The sequence below is a fragment of the Trachemys scripta genome, chromosome 18, assembly GCF_013100865.1.
Source record: "Trachemys scripta elegans isolate TJP31775 chromosome 18, CAS_Tse_1.0, whole genome shotgun sequence".
Classification (NCBI taxonomy): domain Eukaryota; kingdom Metazoa; phylum Chordata; order Testudines; family Emydidae; genus Trachemys; species Trachemys scripta.
This window is the reverse complement of record NC_048315.1, coordinates 22,332,260-22,349,540: the sequence shown is the minus strand read 5'-3', so window position 1 is coordinate 22,349,540 and position 17,281 is coordinate 22,332,260. Positions and strand designations below refer to the sequence as shown.

At 45.5% G+C, this 17,281-nt stretch overlaps 1 protein-coding gene across 4 annotated transcripts in view; it reads left to right on the top strand.

The window, feature by feature from the left end:
- Window positions 1-17,281, top strand: part of STX1A (syntaxin 1A) — a 286,083-nt gene that overhangs the window by 48,096 nt on the left and 220,706 nt on the right. For 3 of the 4 annotated variants that reach the window (XR_004643435.1, XR_004643436.1, XM_034752673.1), the window contains exons 2-3: window positions 4,518-4,595; window positions 6,013-6,112. Coding sequence is in view for 2 of the 4 variants with exons in the window: in XM_034752673.1 (XP_034608564.1) it covers window positions 4,518-4,595; window positions 6,013-6,112 (178 nt within the window). In the remaining 2 variants the exon portion in view is untranslated. Of the gene's footprint in view, window positions 1-4,493; window positions 4,596-6,012; window positions 6,113-17,281 lie in introns of those variants that run through there. The other variant, XM_034752674.1, reaches the window with a different exon arrangement.

The window sequence follows — 17,281 nt, the reverse complement described above, 5'->3', positions numbered from 1 at the left end:
TGTAGAAACTTCCACAAAATGTCTCCACGCCCTGAAGAGATGCTAGGGCCAGGAAAACGTACATGAAACATCAGGGGAAACATGAACTGTACAAACTGCCGAGAGAGCCTGTGAGGTGCGAGGCTGGACTTCATGTCTGTGTGTCTGCCTGTGATCAATTGGGGTAAAGAAATCAAGGCTGCCAGGAGGCAGAGGGAGGTGGGAAGTGACTCACTAGTGCCCCTCAATTCAAACGATTCAATTCAAATAGGCCAAATAAGCACATGGCTCCATATTGAATAGAACATGCTGGCTGCTGCAGCCAAAGCAAACTTAAGAATTTTCGATCTTGTGCTTGTGCACCTGGGAATTAGACTCACATACATGTGTTCTATGTTGCCTGCTTGTACCTCCGTGTTGCCAACGGCAGGGGAAGCTAGGAATGGGAGAGAGGAGATGGATCACTTGATGATTACTTGTTCTGTTCATTCCCTCTGGGGCACCTGGCATTGGCCACTGTTGGAAGACAGGATACTGGGCTAAATGGATCATTGGTCTGACCCAGTATGGCCATTCCTATGTTCTGGAAGCCCTGTTTCTGTTTAGCTTGATATGACTGATACAGCGTTGCCAACGTTTGTGGTTTTATCACAGATCTTTCCATATTTGGTGTTTTTCTCAAAGCCCCTGCTCCTGGAGTCAGGTGAACACATCAGAATCTCAACTTACTTTTACAAAAAGCAAACAAAAAAGAGCTTGTAGCCCTCAGACTTGCTGAGAAAAGCTTTAAGGGTGACCTCTCAAGGTTTGAAAACCAGAAGGAAAATGAAAAAAAACCAAAGAACCCAATATTTGTTTCTAAAAGCTCATGATTGTTTGGAGCCTGACTTGTCATTTTTGAAGGCTTGAGGTTGACAGTGCAGAGGATACTACTCTTGCCAGGGAGGGGACTAACCCTTCTAAGCAGTCCTGCAATGCAGCATTCCAGGAAACCCACAGGGCTGAGCCTGTTACATATCTAACCCCAGGGGCTGGGCTGCCTGACAGCACAGCTGGAGTGCTCTGCAGCACCATGCGAGCACACTGGCTTGAGTCACTGCGCCTTCTAGGTCTCTTGGTTGCCGGGGCTGGTGGCTCTGTGGAGGCAGCATTCTCAGGTGTTTGGGGCAGAGAAGTCCTTATGTAACTGAACAGCAATCCCTATCTGACGAGGAAGGAGCGGTGGTAATGGGCTCCATGGGTGTCTTTGGAGTCAGGCTTTGTGGGTGCAGAGTTGGATTTGGGAGGAGGAAAGTTTAAAGTTCTGGGGGCTGAGAAATATGTGGGACACTTGGCCTGCACAGAGGTGGAGGAGTGCCATGCCGGGGGGGGGGGGAGGGGAAGGGGTGTCCATCCCTCCCATCTCTAGGCATTCAGGTGTGAGGGTTATTTGCTTTGCTTGATGAAATCATTTATATGATCCTTTAGCAATTGTGTGCGCTTCAGTGCATCTGCAGCTCTGAGTGACTGCAGAATGCCCTGGGCTGCATGTGAGGAGTGTTCAGGCAGTACACTGTACAGTAACTCCTCGCTTAACGTTGTAGTTATGTTCCTGAAAAATGCGACTTTAATTGAAACGATGTTAAGTGAATCCAATTTCCCCATAAGAATTAATGTAAATGGGGGGGGAGGGGAGGTTCCAGGGAAATTTTTTTCACAAGACAAAAAACTATATATTATATAGATGTACACACAGTATACGTTTTAAACAAACAGTTTAATACTGTTCACAGCTATGATGATTGTGAAGCTTGGTTGAGGTGGTGAAGTTAGAGGGTGGAAGAGGGAGGGATATTTCCCAGCAAATGCCTTGCTGCTAAATGATGAACTAGCACTCAGCTGAGCCCTCAAGGGTTAACACATTGTTGTTAATATAGCCTCTCACACAAGGCAGCATGAACACAAGGGAGGGGAGACAGCATAGCAGACGGAGACAGGCACACACCTTGTGTGTGGGAGAGAGAGAGAGAGATGCACACTGCCCCTTTAATTAAGCTGACCCACTCTTAAGTGCATTGTCTTTTTAAGTGGATCAGGAAGTTGAGACAGCAGCTACTGCCCCAAGCTCTCTCTGTCTCTCTCCAACCGTGTCCCCTCCCTGCTCTATATGGAGAATGGGTAAGTGGGGTGCAGGAGAAGGGGGGAGGGGAACACCTTGATATTAGCCTCCTCCTTCCCCCCTTGCACAGCAAGCAGAAGTCTCAGGGAGCAGCTCCAAGGCAGAGGGCAGGAGCAGTACATGGCAGTGCGGGGAGGGACAGCTGAACTGCCGATTGCTAGCCTGCTGGGCGGCTGCTGCACAGGGAACTTAGGGGAGCCGGGAGCTGATGGGGGGGCTGCTGGTCCATCCTGGTTCCAAGCCCCCACCAGCTAGCTGAATGGGCTGCTCTTCCTGCAAGCAGTGGACAAAGCACAGGTGGCTGCCAAACAACGTTGGAAGGGAGCGTTGCACAACTTTAAACGAGCATGTTCCCTAATTGATCAGCAACATAACAATGAAACAACGTTAACCGGGACGACTTTAAGTGAGGAGTTACTGTACCTTTGCATGATCACATAGTGCTCTCTTGACCATCTCCTTTTCATTTAATAGCCCTGTAGGTGTGGTGCTGATTCAGCACATCTTGTTAGTTTAGCAGATTAGGGTGAGAGTCTGTTAAGCCTAAATTGTTCTCAGGCTGCTTTCTGGAGCTGTAGCCTTGAATGCAGAGCTCTGCGGGAGAAGGACCTCAGAGTCTGCACCTGAGAGAGGCTGTTCTGGGGCTGGGCTTTTCCTCCTCCGTGTGATGAACATGCATGTTCTGAATTTTGATACACCTGTCCCCTGCCCATAAGCAATACTCTTGGAAACAAAATAGGTGCTGTCAGAGGCTTTTGCCCCTATAATAGCCAATGAGAGTTTGTGCTTGCACTGTATGTGTGTTGGGTCTGAAAGTGCTTTACAAATATAGCACGATGAAACCTCGCCCCTGTAGTAGAGATGTAGGAACAGCCAGTCTGAATCAGATCAGGGGAATGGCTACTCCAGGATCTGGCCTCGAAGGTCATGTCTTCACTCCAAAGAGGTGTGTTTTTACAGTGAGATAGCCGACATGGTGGAGAATCCTGGTGGAGAAGACAGAGCAAGCTGTAGTTTTATCACGGTGAAGCTGGTTGAGGTGCACCCAAGGGGGAGATTAGAGTTTATCTCAGTCAGTTATATTGAGGTAAAATGTCAGTTTGCCTTGTCTTGGATTTTCACCATGTCAGCTATATCATCGTATAACACACCCTTCTGTAGTGCTTGACAGTGCCCAGCGCCAGCTGCTGTAGAAGAAGGTGTAAAAACCCCCATAACAGACAATTCTGGAATCACCTGCTCATGGGAAAGGTCTTCCTAACTCCAGACTATTCATAGTTGGCTTGTAGACTGAAGCACTGGGGTTTAGAGCCCTTCTATTTTTATCTTGTCTACAGTATTTGTGAATATTCTCATTATCCACATGAATGTCAAACCCTTCCTAGGATCCTGGTAAGCTCCTGGGCTCCGATACCATGTGGCAGGGAGTTCATGGGTTAATTCTGTGTTGAGTAAAAGAGAATCTTTCTTTTTGTTAGTTGTAAATTTGTTCCCTTTCAATTTCATTGCATCTCCCCTTGTTTCCATCGAGTGCGAAGGTAAATAGGAGCTTCCCTATCCATTCATTATTTCCTCTCTCTCTCTCTCTCTCATGTCTCCTCTCTGCATGAAATATTTTAACTGTCTCCTTACACTAAAGAGGAGGTGGGTGAATTCGGTATCTTCCATTGTTGTGTGCAGCGTTGTAGCCGTGTTGATCCCAGGATATTCACGAGACCTTGTCTCTCTAATATGCTGGGACCAACACGGCTATAACAACTCCTCATGTTGAAGACTTTCTAGATCCCTAGTTTTGGTCACCTGTCTGTGAACCATGCCCTCCTCTATTTCTGCTAAGGTTTTACTGCAATAGGATCACCAAAAGTGAACATAGCATCCATTTTCTATCCCATGTTTTGTGCGTGGAGCAGATGTTTTCATTGAGCTGTTCTCTGCTGTGTGTATGAGGACATCAAATGATTCCTTTCAGCACACTGTGTAAAGATGTAAATATCATTATTCTTATTTTACACTAGGGTAAACTTAGGCACAAAAAGCTTAAGTGACTTGACCATGAGTTGCAATGGTGATTTTCACCATGCCTTTGTGTTTGAGCATGATCTTAATATTTCTTTAAGCCTTTTAGTAACACACTAAATACAGTGTCCAGGGATTGATTCTTTCTAGGTTTTTCCTGTTCCATTAATTTAATTAATCCTCACAGCTTCTAATGGGTCAGCATTTACCTCTCACATCACAGGAGTAACCTGTTCCCAGGCAAAGTTCAGGGGGAACCCACGTTCTGCTGACTTGAGAGAGGACCATTGGGCTAAGTGCTTAGAATGTATCAGTGAAGTTTGTAGAGAGCAGCTTGCTAATGTCTGGGTTTGTGTCTGCACAGGCTAAGGACAGCGATGATGATGATGAAGTCACCGTTAGCGTGGACCGGGATCGCTTCATGGATGAGTTCTTTGAACAGGTGAGATGTTTGTTCTCTCAGCAAAGCTCAGAGCTGTGCCGCTGGTCAGAACTAAGTGGTGCTCTCTCCCTGACCTCCCACTGGACTCTAGCCACAGAATACACGGCCAGTTGATGCCACTGTTAGGATTCACAGTCGTGTGTAGGAATTGCCAGTGGGAACAGAGTCTTTTTCTCATTGACACGAGGTCTGCCAATGCTCAGACTTCAGCCTTTGCTAGCTCCTCCTAGGTCGCACTCTGGAGCATGCGCCATAAGGTTTAGGCATCAATTAGAATCATGCAGTCTTCACAGCAGAACCAATGTTGTAATGTGCAATTACAAAGCCTATGATGTAATGTGCAATTTGATCCTCCAGGTGCGTCCATCGAAACCAAAGTGACAACTTTAGCAACTGTTGGTAAATTAGAACAGATGCCTCTATGCCAGTGTGGAGGAAAGCCGCTATCTTTTGGGGCAGCAGAAAGCCTCAACTCTGCAACCTTTCTTGCTTCAGTGCTTTGATTAAAGCAGAAAGGCGTTAAAAAACAATCCTGAAAGTCCTGCTGCATGGGACTGGTTGACTTTTTCTGTACATATCTAGCTTACAAATGGGAGGTTCTGTTCTGGCATGTGGGTGGCTGTGAGTGATGCATGCAGCTTTAGAACCTTTATCATAGTGTGTTGGGGTGTGTGAAGACATTTCTAGGCAGTCTGTCAAAAGTAGGATGTAAAACCCCATTGAAAAGTCACTCAGCGAATTGAAGGTAGAGGTATTCTAGATAGGCAGCCTAGAAAAACAGCATAATACAAACCCTGACTGCACTTCCCAAGACATCAGCAACCTTCCTTAAAGTGCAGTGTGGTGGGGAAGTGCACCTTCTCACTCACTACATCTGCTCTCCCAGTGTATCGGCCAAGTGTGTTTTCCTTAATGACTAAAAGGTTAACCCTGTGAATCCAGCAGTTATGGAGGAGCAAGCTGGTCTGCAGTTTGACTTGTGCATCTGGAGCAGAATTGTTCAGTTTCCCAGATGCAGAACCATTATTCATGATGCTAATGCATGAGCTGGGAAGCTTGGAGTCTCCTGGATCCCAAGGGAATTTTCTGGGCTGGCATGTTGAAATAACATTTTCTAACATGTAAACTGAACGGACGTGACCTAGAGTCACTGCTGTAATAAAGATAAGAACTATTCCCCTGCCCCAAACCTCCCTGCTGCACTTTAGAGAGTCTCTTTTCACGGTATAGCCACGCCTTAAGAAGCCGATCAGGTGGTAGCCAGCTAAATGCTCCTGCAGGAAGCAGCCTGGCCCAGGTCTCCTATGACTGCTTTCAGATTGGGGAGCACTTGAGTCTAGCAACCTCTCCCCTTCCCATAACTCGACTGTCATGAATATGCTGAACAGCTGTGTTCCTTTGGGCCATGTCTCCATAGGTGGAAGAAATTCGAGGGTTCATCGATAAAATTTCTGAGAATGTGGAGGAAGTGAAGAGGAAGCACAGTGCTATTCTTGCATCCCCCAACCCAGATGAGAGTGAGTGAGGCGTTCTCGGCTTTCTGCTCCAGCAGGCTGTGGGGTGTTGGGAACACAGGTGTGCTCCCGTGGCACATCAGGCTTGATCTGCTTTCTTGAGTGGATGGATGGGACATGTGCAAAGAATTAGATGCTGGTGTAGTGTGACAATGGTCATGCTGGTTGTGATGTAACCAGCGGGTGGTGTAAAGTAGGAGGCTGATGAGGTGTGTGATGACCATGGAGCTGATAGAAGCCATCTGGGGAAGAGAGAGACTGGAGATGGGCTGGTCAGCTAGGAAAGGAGACTAGATGAATTGTTGGGGGCTCTTTTGGCTGGTAGGAAAGTAGATGAGGAGGAACACTGAGGGCTTCTTAAGGCTGGTGCAGAATGATTCTGTGCCTAAGGCTGGTGGATGCAGTGAGGCTGCAAAGAGCAAATGGCCCTTTTAATCCAGGTGAGTCATTTTCCTGTTCCACTCAGCTAGAAAACAAATGTAATTGTCTGGTTATTGCTGCTGAGACCCGGAGCTTGTACTCGTGCCACTTCGGTATCAAATATACTAACTTACAGACACCATTGCCACCTCCAGACTGTGCCATGACTAGGAAACAGTAATGTCCTCAGGCTCTGCAAAGAGAATGAACATGAGGGTTTGATTGAGAGAACTGGTGATATGCTGCCTGCTCGCTCCCTGGCAATAGCTCCTGGCCAGACAGGCTGCTAAAGGAGAATAAACTAATGAGGCAGGATTCTCAGTGAGTTCCCAGCACTGTGGACACAGCCTGAGAAATGATGCAATCCTTTCTGTGCCTCCAGGTTTGCAGCCTGGGTGTGTGGCCACCCACTGGAGCTGGGTCTCTGAAATGCCCGCTCTGGAGTGTAGAATGCATGGGTGGAAGGACCCCCGCTTTATACCATCCTTTCTGCTCCCCTCCTGGCTAGACTACAGTTTTCATGAAGGGTGGGTGAACCAATCAGGTTTAAATAAGAATTGACCTGAACCTTATTCTGAACTGCAACCTAAGCCCTTTTAAAGGTTGCCTGAAGTTCTGTTTCTATCTGGCTATGGTGCCCATCTCTGTGGTCTCCGAGTGCAAACATTCAAGTATGTCTTTTCTCTCCTCCATCACATACTGATCCTTAGTATAAATAAAGGCTCAGTTCCTTGTAAGGTAGTTAATAGCTATTATCTCCATTTTACAGAGGGGGAAATAGAGGCCTTGGGAGGTTGAGATTTGCCTGAGGTCACAGGAGGAGCTAGTGGATTCCCCAGTCCCAAGCACTAACCACTAGATAAGAGATCACGTTAAATGCAGAGGATCTGAACTGTCAGATGCCTATCTGATCATCCCTGTTCGTGCTGTTGCTCAGTGGACAGGCTTTTACTGGGCAGTTTTTCCTGGCCTGATTTCTGGAACCTGCCCCCATGGGGGAAAAGATTTAGGAAATCTGAACTGGAAAAAACCGTCTGTGACTTTGTCTTCCCACAGGGTGAGTTAATATGCGTGGGGCAGTTATTCAGCACAGCTTGGTGGGATTCAACTGGGCCTGCTGCCATGTGCTCCCAACAGGCCTTTCCATATGCTACTAAGGTATAGTAGGCGACACAGAAAGAAATGCTCCTGTTTCAAAAAGACCCTGTTTAAACTGTACGGTTACAGCCTATGTTGCTCCCCACCGTGCTGCCCCCCACCTTCATTTGGTATCTGATAATAGGAACATAAACCAGTGAAGAGTTTCAATTTCCAAACACTTGCCCCTGGAGGTCTCCCTCTGCTGCCTTCCAGGATTGTGAAGAGAGCCCTGGGGATGCTGGAGGACTGAGACTGGTTCTTTTTGACAGCAATTTAGCATCAGATCCCTTGTCAGGAGAACGGCAGTGGGGGTGACCGCTAGGGAGAAGGCTGCTTTTCAAATGGTGGGAAGCCTTTGTCTTTGGCAGTAGAGTAACCTTTAAAGGCCAGATTGCAATTGTTCCTGATTTGTATACTGTGCTTATGCTGTGGGTGCAACAGGACAGCTCCCCTGCTGCAAAGAGCTCATCTCAAGAGGGGACACAGGGGAGGGGAAGGATGGGGGAGAGGATGTGAGGGTTAGATGTTCATGGATTGGCTTGCCCCTCCAGTCCCCAACCTCCCTTCTTCCTTCTTTTGCTTTCATTCACTTCCCATCCCTCTACACACTCTCTCTTCCTGCTCTGTCCTCTACACATCTTCCTCTTTGCCTCCTTTCTGGCTCTTCCATCTACAGTGTCAAATGCTAGGACACCCGGGCCCTTAATCCCTAATTACACTGGAACAAGTATCAGAGGGGTAGCCGTGTTAGTCTGAATCTGTAAAAAGCAACAGAGGGTCCTGTGGCACCTTTAAGACTAACAGAAGTATTGGGAGCATAAGCTTTCGTGGGTAAGAACCTCACTTCTTCAGATGACTTCTTCAGATGACTGAATAAGTGAGGTTCTTACCCACGAAAGCTTATGCTCCCAATACTTCTGTTAGTCTTAAAGGTGCCACAGGACCCTCTGTTGCTTTTTACACTGGAACAGCTTCTCAATTAATGTTCACCAAGCCTTCAGCCTGATAATTCAATTCCTCCGTGCCTTTACATTCCTAAAACCATCTCTCACCTGCCACCTTGGCTTCTTTGTCTGAGTTTGCACCATGAGGTCCTGCAGTAATTATTTATGGGCATCTTTCTGAAAGATCGGCTGTGTTTCCACCACAAAGTGTTGGGCTCACTGCAGGACTCCTCAGGTGGTGTTTTCTGGCCTGGGACGTGCATTAGATCAGACTAGATGTTCAGAATGGCTCCCGTTGACCTTACAGTTCATGAATCTATTTACAGACTGAGAGCTGATAGAAGGTAGGAGCTCATGGGCAGTTTACCGCATCCCAGAGTTGGAGACAGGATTTTGAAAAGTGCCCGAGAAGTTTGAGCACAACTCCCATTGTCTTTCAATGGGACATGCTCCTGCTCCCCTCAGTGACTTTGTAATTCCTGCCCTAAAGTAGAGCCTGTGTTTTTTCCTCTCATATCCGTGCAGTGATTTAGCATGAACTATCTTGTCAGGAGGGCTGCAGTGGGAGTTAATTAGGTGCTGGAAGCCAGGAGCCTTGCAGCAAATTACAGTGAGTTGTTAGTAAAAACCTGCTGAACCATGACAGACTCTCACCTCGAAGGGTAAGTGCCAGCGTCAGTCTCAGGAGGCCAAGGCCCATTGAACTCTGCTCCTCTGCATCATTATGACCTGGAGGAGCTGTGGGTGTTCGCTACATTCAGGCTTTAGGAGGGGCATGACCAGGACGTTCACAGATGGATCGCTGAAATAGATGTCAGAGGGGTAGTCGTGTTAGTCTGTATCAGCAAAAACAACGAGGAGTCCTTGTGGCACCTTAGAGATTAACAAATTTATTTGGGCATAAGCTTTCGTGGGCTAAAACCCATTTCACCAGGTGCATGGAGTGAAAAATACAGTAAGACGAATATATATTATAGCACAGGAAAAGATGGGAGTTGTCTTACCAAGTGGGGGTACCCCCACTTACTCTCACCGCTCCCGTCTGTCCTCAGGAGGAGCTCTCCAACCTGCTCTTGTGAGGTGCTGCAGAAGTGCAAAGGCTACTCTTCATGATTAATCCTGGTGTCCCGTTTACCTTGAGCTCAAATCCGTGTCTCAATTAGAGAGTGTCAAAGAACCAATGCTTTTCCATTCCAGTAGCAAGTTAGAGGTCAGGAGAAGATGCTGCTTTCTGCCGCTTCCATCCACTCTGTCAAAGTCTAGCCTGTTCCTTTGTGCTGTCCAGGATACTTTGCCTTGATTTTGTGCCCCCAGAAACATCTAGACCTCTTCAGACTGGGGCTAAGAAATGCAGTTGGGAAAGTGGGGCTCCCTTCTCTCTCTCCTCACTCCAGATGACAGAGCATGCAGTGTGCTGGTTCAGAGCGATCACTAACGTGCCATTCAGCACAACCCAGAGTCAGTCTGGGAGTTGCTGTGCTTTCAGGAGGCCATTGTGGTAAGTGATTACCAAAGGCTAGCATGGGGGCTGGATAGTCTCCATGTGGTAAGCATGGCAGCTGGCACTAGCTAAGCAACATTTCATTAATGTCTTCTGCTTTTTGACATCGCATCAGGCATTTTCACCCAGCAGATTGCTCCTGCCCGGAGCTTTCTAAGCAGGTACCGGAGGAACAGGGGGGAGATGCTGTTTGCAGGACAGATCAGACAGGTAAAAGGAAATTGGCTAATTATTTGTGTCAGTGGGAAGAAGACTCCAAAAGGGAATCTGGAGCCAGCTAATAATCAGCAATGAGAAACGCAGCTTTGCACTCTTCAAACAGCCTGATTTGAAAGAAAGTGATTATAGAAATTGCTTTGCTGAGCAATAAGCGATTCTGTAGCCGAGGATTATTTTGGATAGAGTTTAATTATTTATAGGGGAGTTCAGAAGCTGCTAGGTTGATATTTTATTCTGATCTCACTGAGGAGGATTTTTTGATCCTCTTGTATATTGGGGTGAATTTTGTGCTCATGAATTGAGGGACTAATAGCAGCAATCTCATAGCTAGGCAGGCCCAGTGCATTCAGTGCACACTGTGCCACTGCCAAACAGCTCATGCCTGGAGCTGCTGATCATACCTGTTTGCCTTGTGATGTGAGGTTGAGACCAGCACAATGCCCTTTTACTTTCCATTTGAGTCAGAGTTCGAACCCAGGAGTCCAGAGGTGAAAGGTCTGGTGCATTTCACCACTGATCTGTCTGACCCTCCCCAGCCCGATCCCCAGGTGCTCTGCGGTCCATTAAAGATGCGTCATCAGGCTTTCTTGTAATCATGGCCTAGTAACTTGATATCAAGGACTCAGAGGTACTTCCAAACTCTGCTTGGATACATGCCAGGCACTTTATTTAAACTACAAGGAATCTGGTGGCACTTATTTAAACTGACACACTTGCTTTAATAATATACAATGGGGCCATTTGGAAATATCCATGTTAAAAGGATAGAGCAATGCGTGTGTTTGGGTGTTTTCTTTTGACCAGGCAGTATAGCTGAGCTGCAGTAGTGATCACAGCAAAGGTGAGAAGCCACCACTGTCTGAACAGGGCCAAACTCAATGGGGATTTGGGTGCATTGTTTGCAGTGCCACGCAGAGGAACGTATTATAGTCCTTATTTCCGCACAGACCTAATCACTCTAGCAGCGTGTAAAAACCCTCCTTTTGATAGGCACCCTGTTTGAGGAGGCATTTTAAAGCCAATTTATAGGGAAGTCAGTCTGCATATTTTCACAGGAAAGTAACTGAAGCCTGACTCATGTATGCATGGAGATGTGGCTATGAACCGTGCAGGGTAGTCTGCTTGCACTAACTTTAAAAACACATCCTCTTTAAATTCTTGGGACCAAGATGCATGGACCGAGCTGCCTGGGGGCCCAGGACTGAGATGACATAGAAATAACAAGAGAACAAGCAAAGAAGAAGTGGGCCATTAGGCAGTGGGGAAGGAATTAAATATAATCTAGGTATGACCTAAAAACTAAATTAATGCTTTGCCTAAGTTTTCAGTAAGGATGATGATGTAGAACATGGGGGCAAAGGCAGGATGGTTCATGGAAACGAGTGTTTGGAAATGGAAATTGACAAATCTGAGGTGTAGGCAAAACGCAGAGATGAATGTGCTCAAGTTGAGGGGACTGGATAATCCACACCCCAGAGCACTGAAAGAACTGGCACATGAGACCGCAAGGATTTTAATCCATCTATCAAATCAGGGATGGCATTGTATGGCTGGAGAATAGCAAAGGTAGTGTCTATATATAAGGAAGGTGGAAGAATGATCTGAGCAGCTAGAGACTCATTATTCTTACCTCAATAGTATGCAAGGCTTTAATTATTCTTTCCTTCAAAATTTGTTCTGAAGACCTGGAGATATATGGAAAATGGGATAAAATACAACACGGGTGTACCAGAGATAGATCGTGCCAGTCTAAATGATAGCTTTCTTGGATAAGATAACTAATTCTCTAGACAAGGGAAATGCGCATCTAATCTATCTGGTTTTAAGTAAGGCATTTGATACAGTGCCACAAAATTATTAGTCAAGCTGGAGAATATTATGGGGATTAGTACAAAAACTGTAATGTGGATACAGAACAAGAGCGAGAACAAGGGTTGTGCTGAAAGGTGAACTATCAGGCTGGAGGGAGGTTCCTAATGGATTTTCTCAAGAGTTGGTCTTGGGACCAATGTTATTTAATATTTTCATGAATGACCTTGGGACAAAAAACAGGAGTGTGTTAACTATATTTGCTGATGACACAAAGTTGGTAGGCACTGTCAACCCAGAGGAGGATTGGAATATCACACAGGAAGAATTGGATGACCTTGAGGACTGGAATAATAGAAATGGGATAAAACTGAATAGTACAAAATGCAAGTTCATGCACTTAGAGATTAATAATAAGAAATTCTGCTATAGGCTGGGGGCTCATCAGTTGGAAATCACAGAGGAGAAAGACTTGGGTGTCTTAGTCGATATGACTATAGGATATGGCCATGAGCTACCAATGTGATACAGCTGCCAAAAAGGCAAATGCCATTCTAGGATGTATAGGATGTATTCACACTGGCACAGGTGTAGTGAAGGGCTACTAGGATGATTGGGGAATGGAGAGCCTATTTTATGAGAGGAGTCTGAAAGAGCTGGGCTTGTTTAGGCTAGGGCAACAAAGGCTGAGAGGGGCTCTGATTGCTCTCTGTAAATATACTGGGGTGGTAAACATCAGGGAGGGAAAGAGCTATTTAAGATAAAGACAATGTTGGCACAAGAACAAATAGGACTAAACTGGCCAGGAATACATGTAGGCTGGAAATGAGAAGAAGGTATCTAATGACGCAAGAGTGAGGCTCTGGAACAGGCTGCCAGTAGGAGAAGTTGGAGCAAGAAACATGAATGGTTTTAAGATGGAGTTTGATAAGTTTACGCACAGGATCATGTGACTGGGTTGCCTGTGATAGCTGAGGATTGTATACTTTCAAGCACAGCAGCCCAAGGAGCAGAGGGTGAAGTGCTTAGGTGCCATGATACTGAATGGAATTTGGTTTGCTACTTCTGCCCTCCTATGGATATAGAGATTGGGTTAGGTCTCATCACTGTGAAAGGTTAATCTTTTCCTACAGTTCTCAAGGACTTCTCTTCTGGGACACTCAGCTCTGTGGTTTGTTTGAATTGCAACTGCTAATGTTATTTAGATTCTGGCCTCCTGTGGGTGTGCATCTGGCTCACTTACCTATCATGCCAGTGAATTCTTATTCCATTAGCCGGCATTTGTTTAATTTACACTGTATGGCATCTTTTGTGATCAGAACTCTAGATCAGTGGTTCTCAACCAGGGGTACATGTGCCCCTGGGGGTATGCACAGGTCTTCCGGGGGTACATCAACTCATCTAGACATTTGCCTAGTTTTACAACAGGCAACATAAAAAGCACTAGCAAAGTCAGTACAAACTAAAATTTCATACAATTACTTGTTTATACTGCTCTATATACCATACACTGAAATGTAAGTACAATATTTATATTCCAATCATTTTATTTTATAATTATATGATAAAAATGAGAAAGTCAGCCATTTTTCAGCACTAGTGTGCTGGGCCACTTTTGTATGTTTATGTCTGCTTTTGTAAGCAAGTAGTTTTTAAGTGAGGTGAAACTTGCGGGTACACAAGATAAATCAGACTTCTGAAAGGGATACAGTAGTCTGGAAAGGTTGAGAACCACTGCTCTAGATCATAATAATGACATTCAGCTGTGACTCTCAATGTGCACTTCCAGAGCATATAGGAAAAGTGAGGGTGTCTGGCAGCTAGTTGTGTGAATGGTGCATGGGCTGGAGTGGACAGCAGCAAACTCCACAAGATGGCAGTTCGACTGCAAAGTTTGGTAACCCCACAGAGAAGCTGCTCAATGAATGGAGGTTCCCTTTGCCCAGCTTAAAAGAGATGTACAGTAGAACCTCAGAGTTATGAACACCTTGGGAATGGAGGTTGTTCGTAACTCTGAACAAAACAGTCTGGTTGTTCTTTCAAAAGTTTACAGTTGAACAATGACTTAGTACAGCTTTGAAACTTTACTATGCAGAAGAAAAATGCTGCTTTCCCTTTATTTTTTTAGTAGTTTATGTTTAACACAGTACTGTACTGTATTTGCTTTTTTTCCCCCTTCTCTGCTGCTGCCTGATTGTGTACTTCCGGTTCCAAATGAGGTGTGTGGCTGACTAGTCAGTTCATTGTGTTCATAACTCTGAGGTTTTATTGTATTTATAATTCACTTGGCAGTTTTGTTTTTGTTAAGGTTTGTGATTTGAGTCACAAGTCCCTTGATAAATCAGTCCTTAAATTTGTTCCCTCTGACTGCTATAGCTGTTGTCACTTTTGGTGCTCAAAAGAGAATTTATTTTGTTTCAGCCTCCAGGACTCAATTCTGTCCATGCTCCCAGCAAAGAGAGTTTAGATGTTTAATGGGGAAGAGTTAATTGTATTTTGGAGCCATTGATAAGCGTGCTGAGTGATTTCTGCCATGCCTTTCCTCCATACACCAGTTTTCCTTTCAAGTTCCTCACTAAGGAGTCTCCTTTACTGCCTTTTGTAGTATAATGGATTATGTTCAGTGAATGAATTACTCCTGGGAGCATAAATCCTCAAATCCATAGCCAGTTTCCTTCAGTCTGTCAGTTCAGTCCATCTCCAGTGGACTTCAGAATGCTTGATAAATATTTAAAACCTCTAAGTGCTTCTGGGTAACAGACAGCAAGGAACATTTCAGTTGCACATAAATTTAGATCCAAGTTGCAATTCTACAGTTCATAAATCTAAATTACATGAGACTGAGACGGTGGCTTCCAGAAATCAGAATGCAGTTTGCTTGTACATTTTTCTTTGGGCTCCTTGTCTTCTGGATGGGATTTGTCTGAGACTGTTTCTGATCCAGGGAGGTAAATGGGCATCATCATGCTCTGTAAGGTACTGGGGCCGTGGGTATGGTTCATTTACAGAGTAGACTGGTAGAGATCATTTTGATTAAAAAACTAGAAGGATATAAAATAAAGATGGCACACGTTAAAAGGATTAAAAGCTGGCTAAGTGATAAGTCTCAAAATGTAACTGTAAATGGAGAATCATCACTGAATGGGTGTGTGTCCAGTAGGGTCGTGCAGAGTTCGGTTCTTGGCCCTATGCTATTTAACATTTTTATCAACGACCTGGAAGAAAACAAAATAATCACTGATCAAGTTTGCAGATGACTCAAAAACTGGGGGAGTGGTAAATAACGAAGAGGACAGGTCACTTATTCGGAGAGATCTGGATCGTCTGGTAAGCTGGGCCCAAGCAAATAAATATGTATTTTAATATGGCTAAATGTAGGAACAAATAGTGTAGGCCTTACTTACACAATGGGGGACTTTATCCTGGGAAGCAGTGACTCTGAAAAAGGCATGGGGGTCGTCATGGATAATCAACTGCATGTGAGCTCCTGGTGCTGTGGCCAAAAGGGCTAATACGATCCTGAGATCAGAAATAGGGGAATCTTGAGTAGGAGCAGAGAAGTTATTTTGCCCATGTATTTGGCACTTTTGTGACCGTACAGTTCAAGAAGGATGTTGATAAGTTGGAGAGGTTTCAGAGAAGAGCCACAAGGGTTAGAAAACCTGCCTTCTAGTGATAGATTGAAGGAGCTTAATCTATTTTACTTAACAAAGAGATGGTTAAAGGGTGATTGATTACAATCAAATATTTAATAATGGGCTCTTCAATCTAGCAGAGAGAGATATAAAATCCAATGGCTGGAAGTTGAAGTTATCAAATTCAGACTGGAAATAGGGCATAAATTTTAAGAGAGAGAGGAATTAATCATTGGAACAATTTACCAAAGGTCGTGATGGATTCTCCATCACTGGCCATTTTAAAATTGAGATTGGAGGTTTTTCTAAAATCTCTGCTCTAGGAATGATTGTGGGGCAGGTCTCTGGCGTGTGCTATGCAGGAGGTCAGATTAGATGGTCACAATGGTCCCTCCTGGACTTGGAATCTATGATTCTTCTTTGAGCATTTGCACGTGTCCACTCACTGTAAGCGTGTGAGCGCCCCGTGCGCAGTTGTCAGAGAACTTTTCCACCTCTGCAGTACCTGTTGGGCAGTCTCAAGTTCCCTTTGCCGTCACGCACCGCTGCATGCAGGTATAAAAGAGCAGAGCCTTCCTCCCCACCCCAGCCTCCATCAGTTCCTTCTTACCAAGTAAGGTTGTTGGAGGGCTTCCAGACTTCTTGGAGCAAGTTCCTCTCTCACTCCATTGTATATACCGTTACCTTTAAAAGTTCATTATTTCCTTAGGTATATTTTAGTTAGATATTAGTATTAGGTTTCAGTTTTTAGGTCTTTTTGACCAAAATTTAAGATTAAATAATAATTAATGGAGATATCCCATCTCCTAGAACTGGAAGGGACCTTGAAAGGTCATCAAGTCCAGCCCCCTGCCTTCACTAGCAGGACCAAGTACTGATTTTGCCCCAGATCCCCAAGTGGCCCCCTCAAGGATTGAACTCACCACCCTGGGTTTAGCAGGCCAATGCTCAAACCACTGAGCTATCTCTCCCCCTGATTTGGTCCTGGGAGTGAGACCAGAACAATGCCTTGCTCTCTGGGGTCCTGTAGTGAGCCAGAGCTGGTCAGCAACCCACACCCCGCCTTCCTGAAATGCTTGGGAAAATCCCACGCTAGTGACAAGTGTCACATTTCTAAAGGGCTCACGCCTCACATGAAGAAAGCTAGAGTGGCCAGGCTCAAGTGTTTGCTTATGGAGGCAGCACTTAGCCCTCCGTCAGAGCTATCGCATTCGGCACATACTCCCGGTACTTCAGCTTCAGTGTGGAGTGCCCCACCAGGGATGCCTGCAGCTCCTTAATCTCTTTCGCCAGCACTGAAGAAGAGGCACAGGTCCTCCTCAGGCTTGGTACCCTGATCAAGCTCACTGATACTGAAGGCAGCTAGAGCAGAGTCTCGAGAAGAGGCTCTGAGAAGAGGCACTTCCTAGAGCCCTCATCGACTAAAAGGAGGGTTTCTCTGTCTCTGGAACTTGTGCCAGGTCCATCAAGGCTATCCCTGAAAAATCTTTGCATCCTGGCCAGG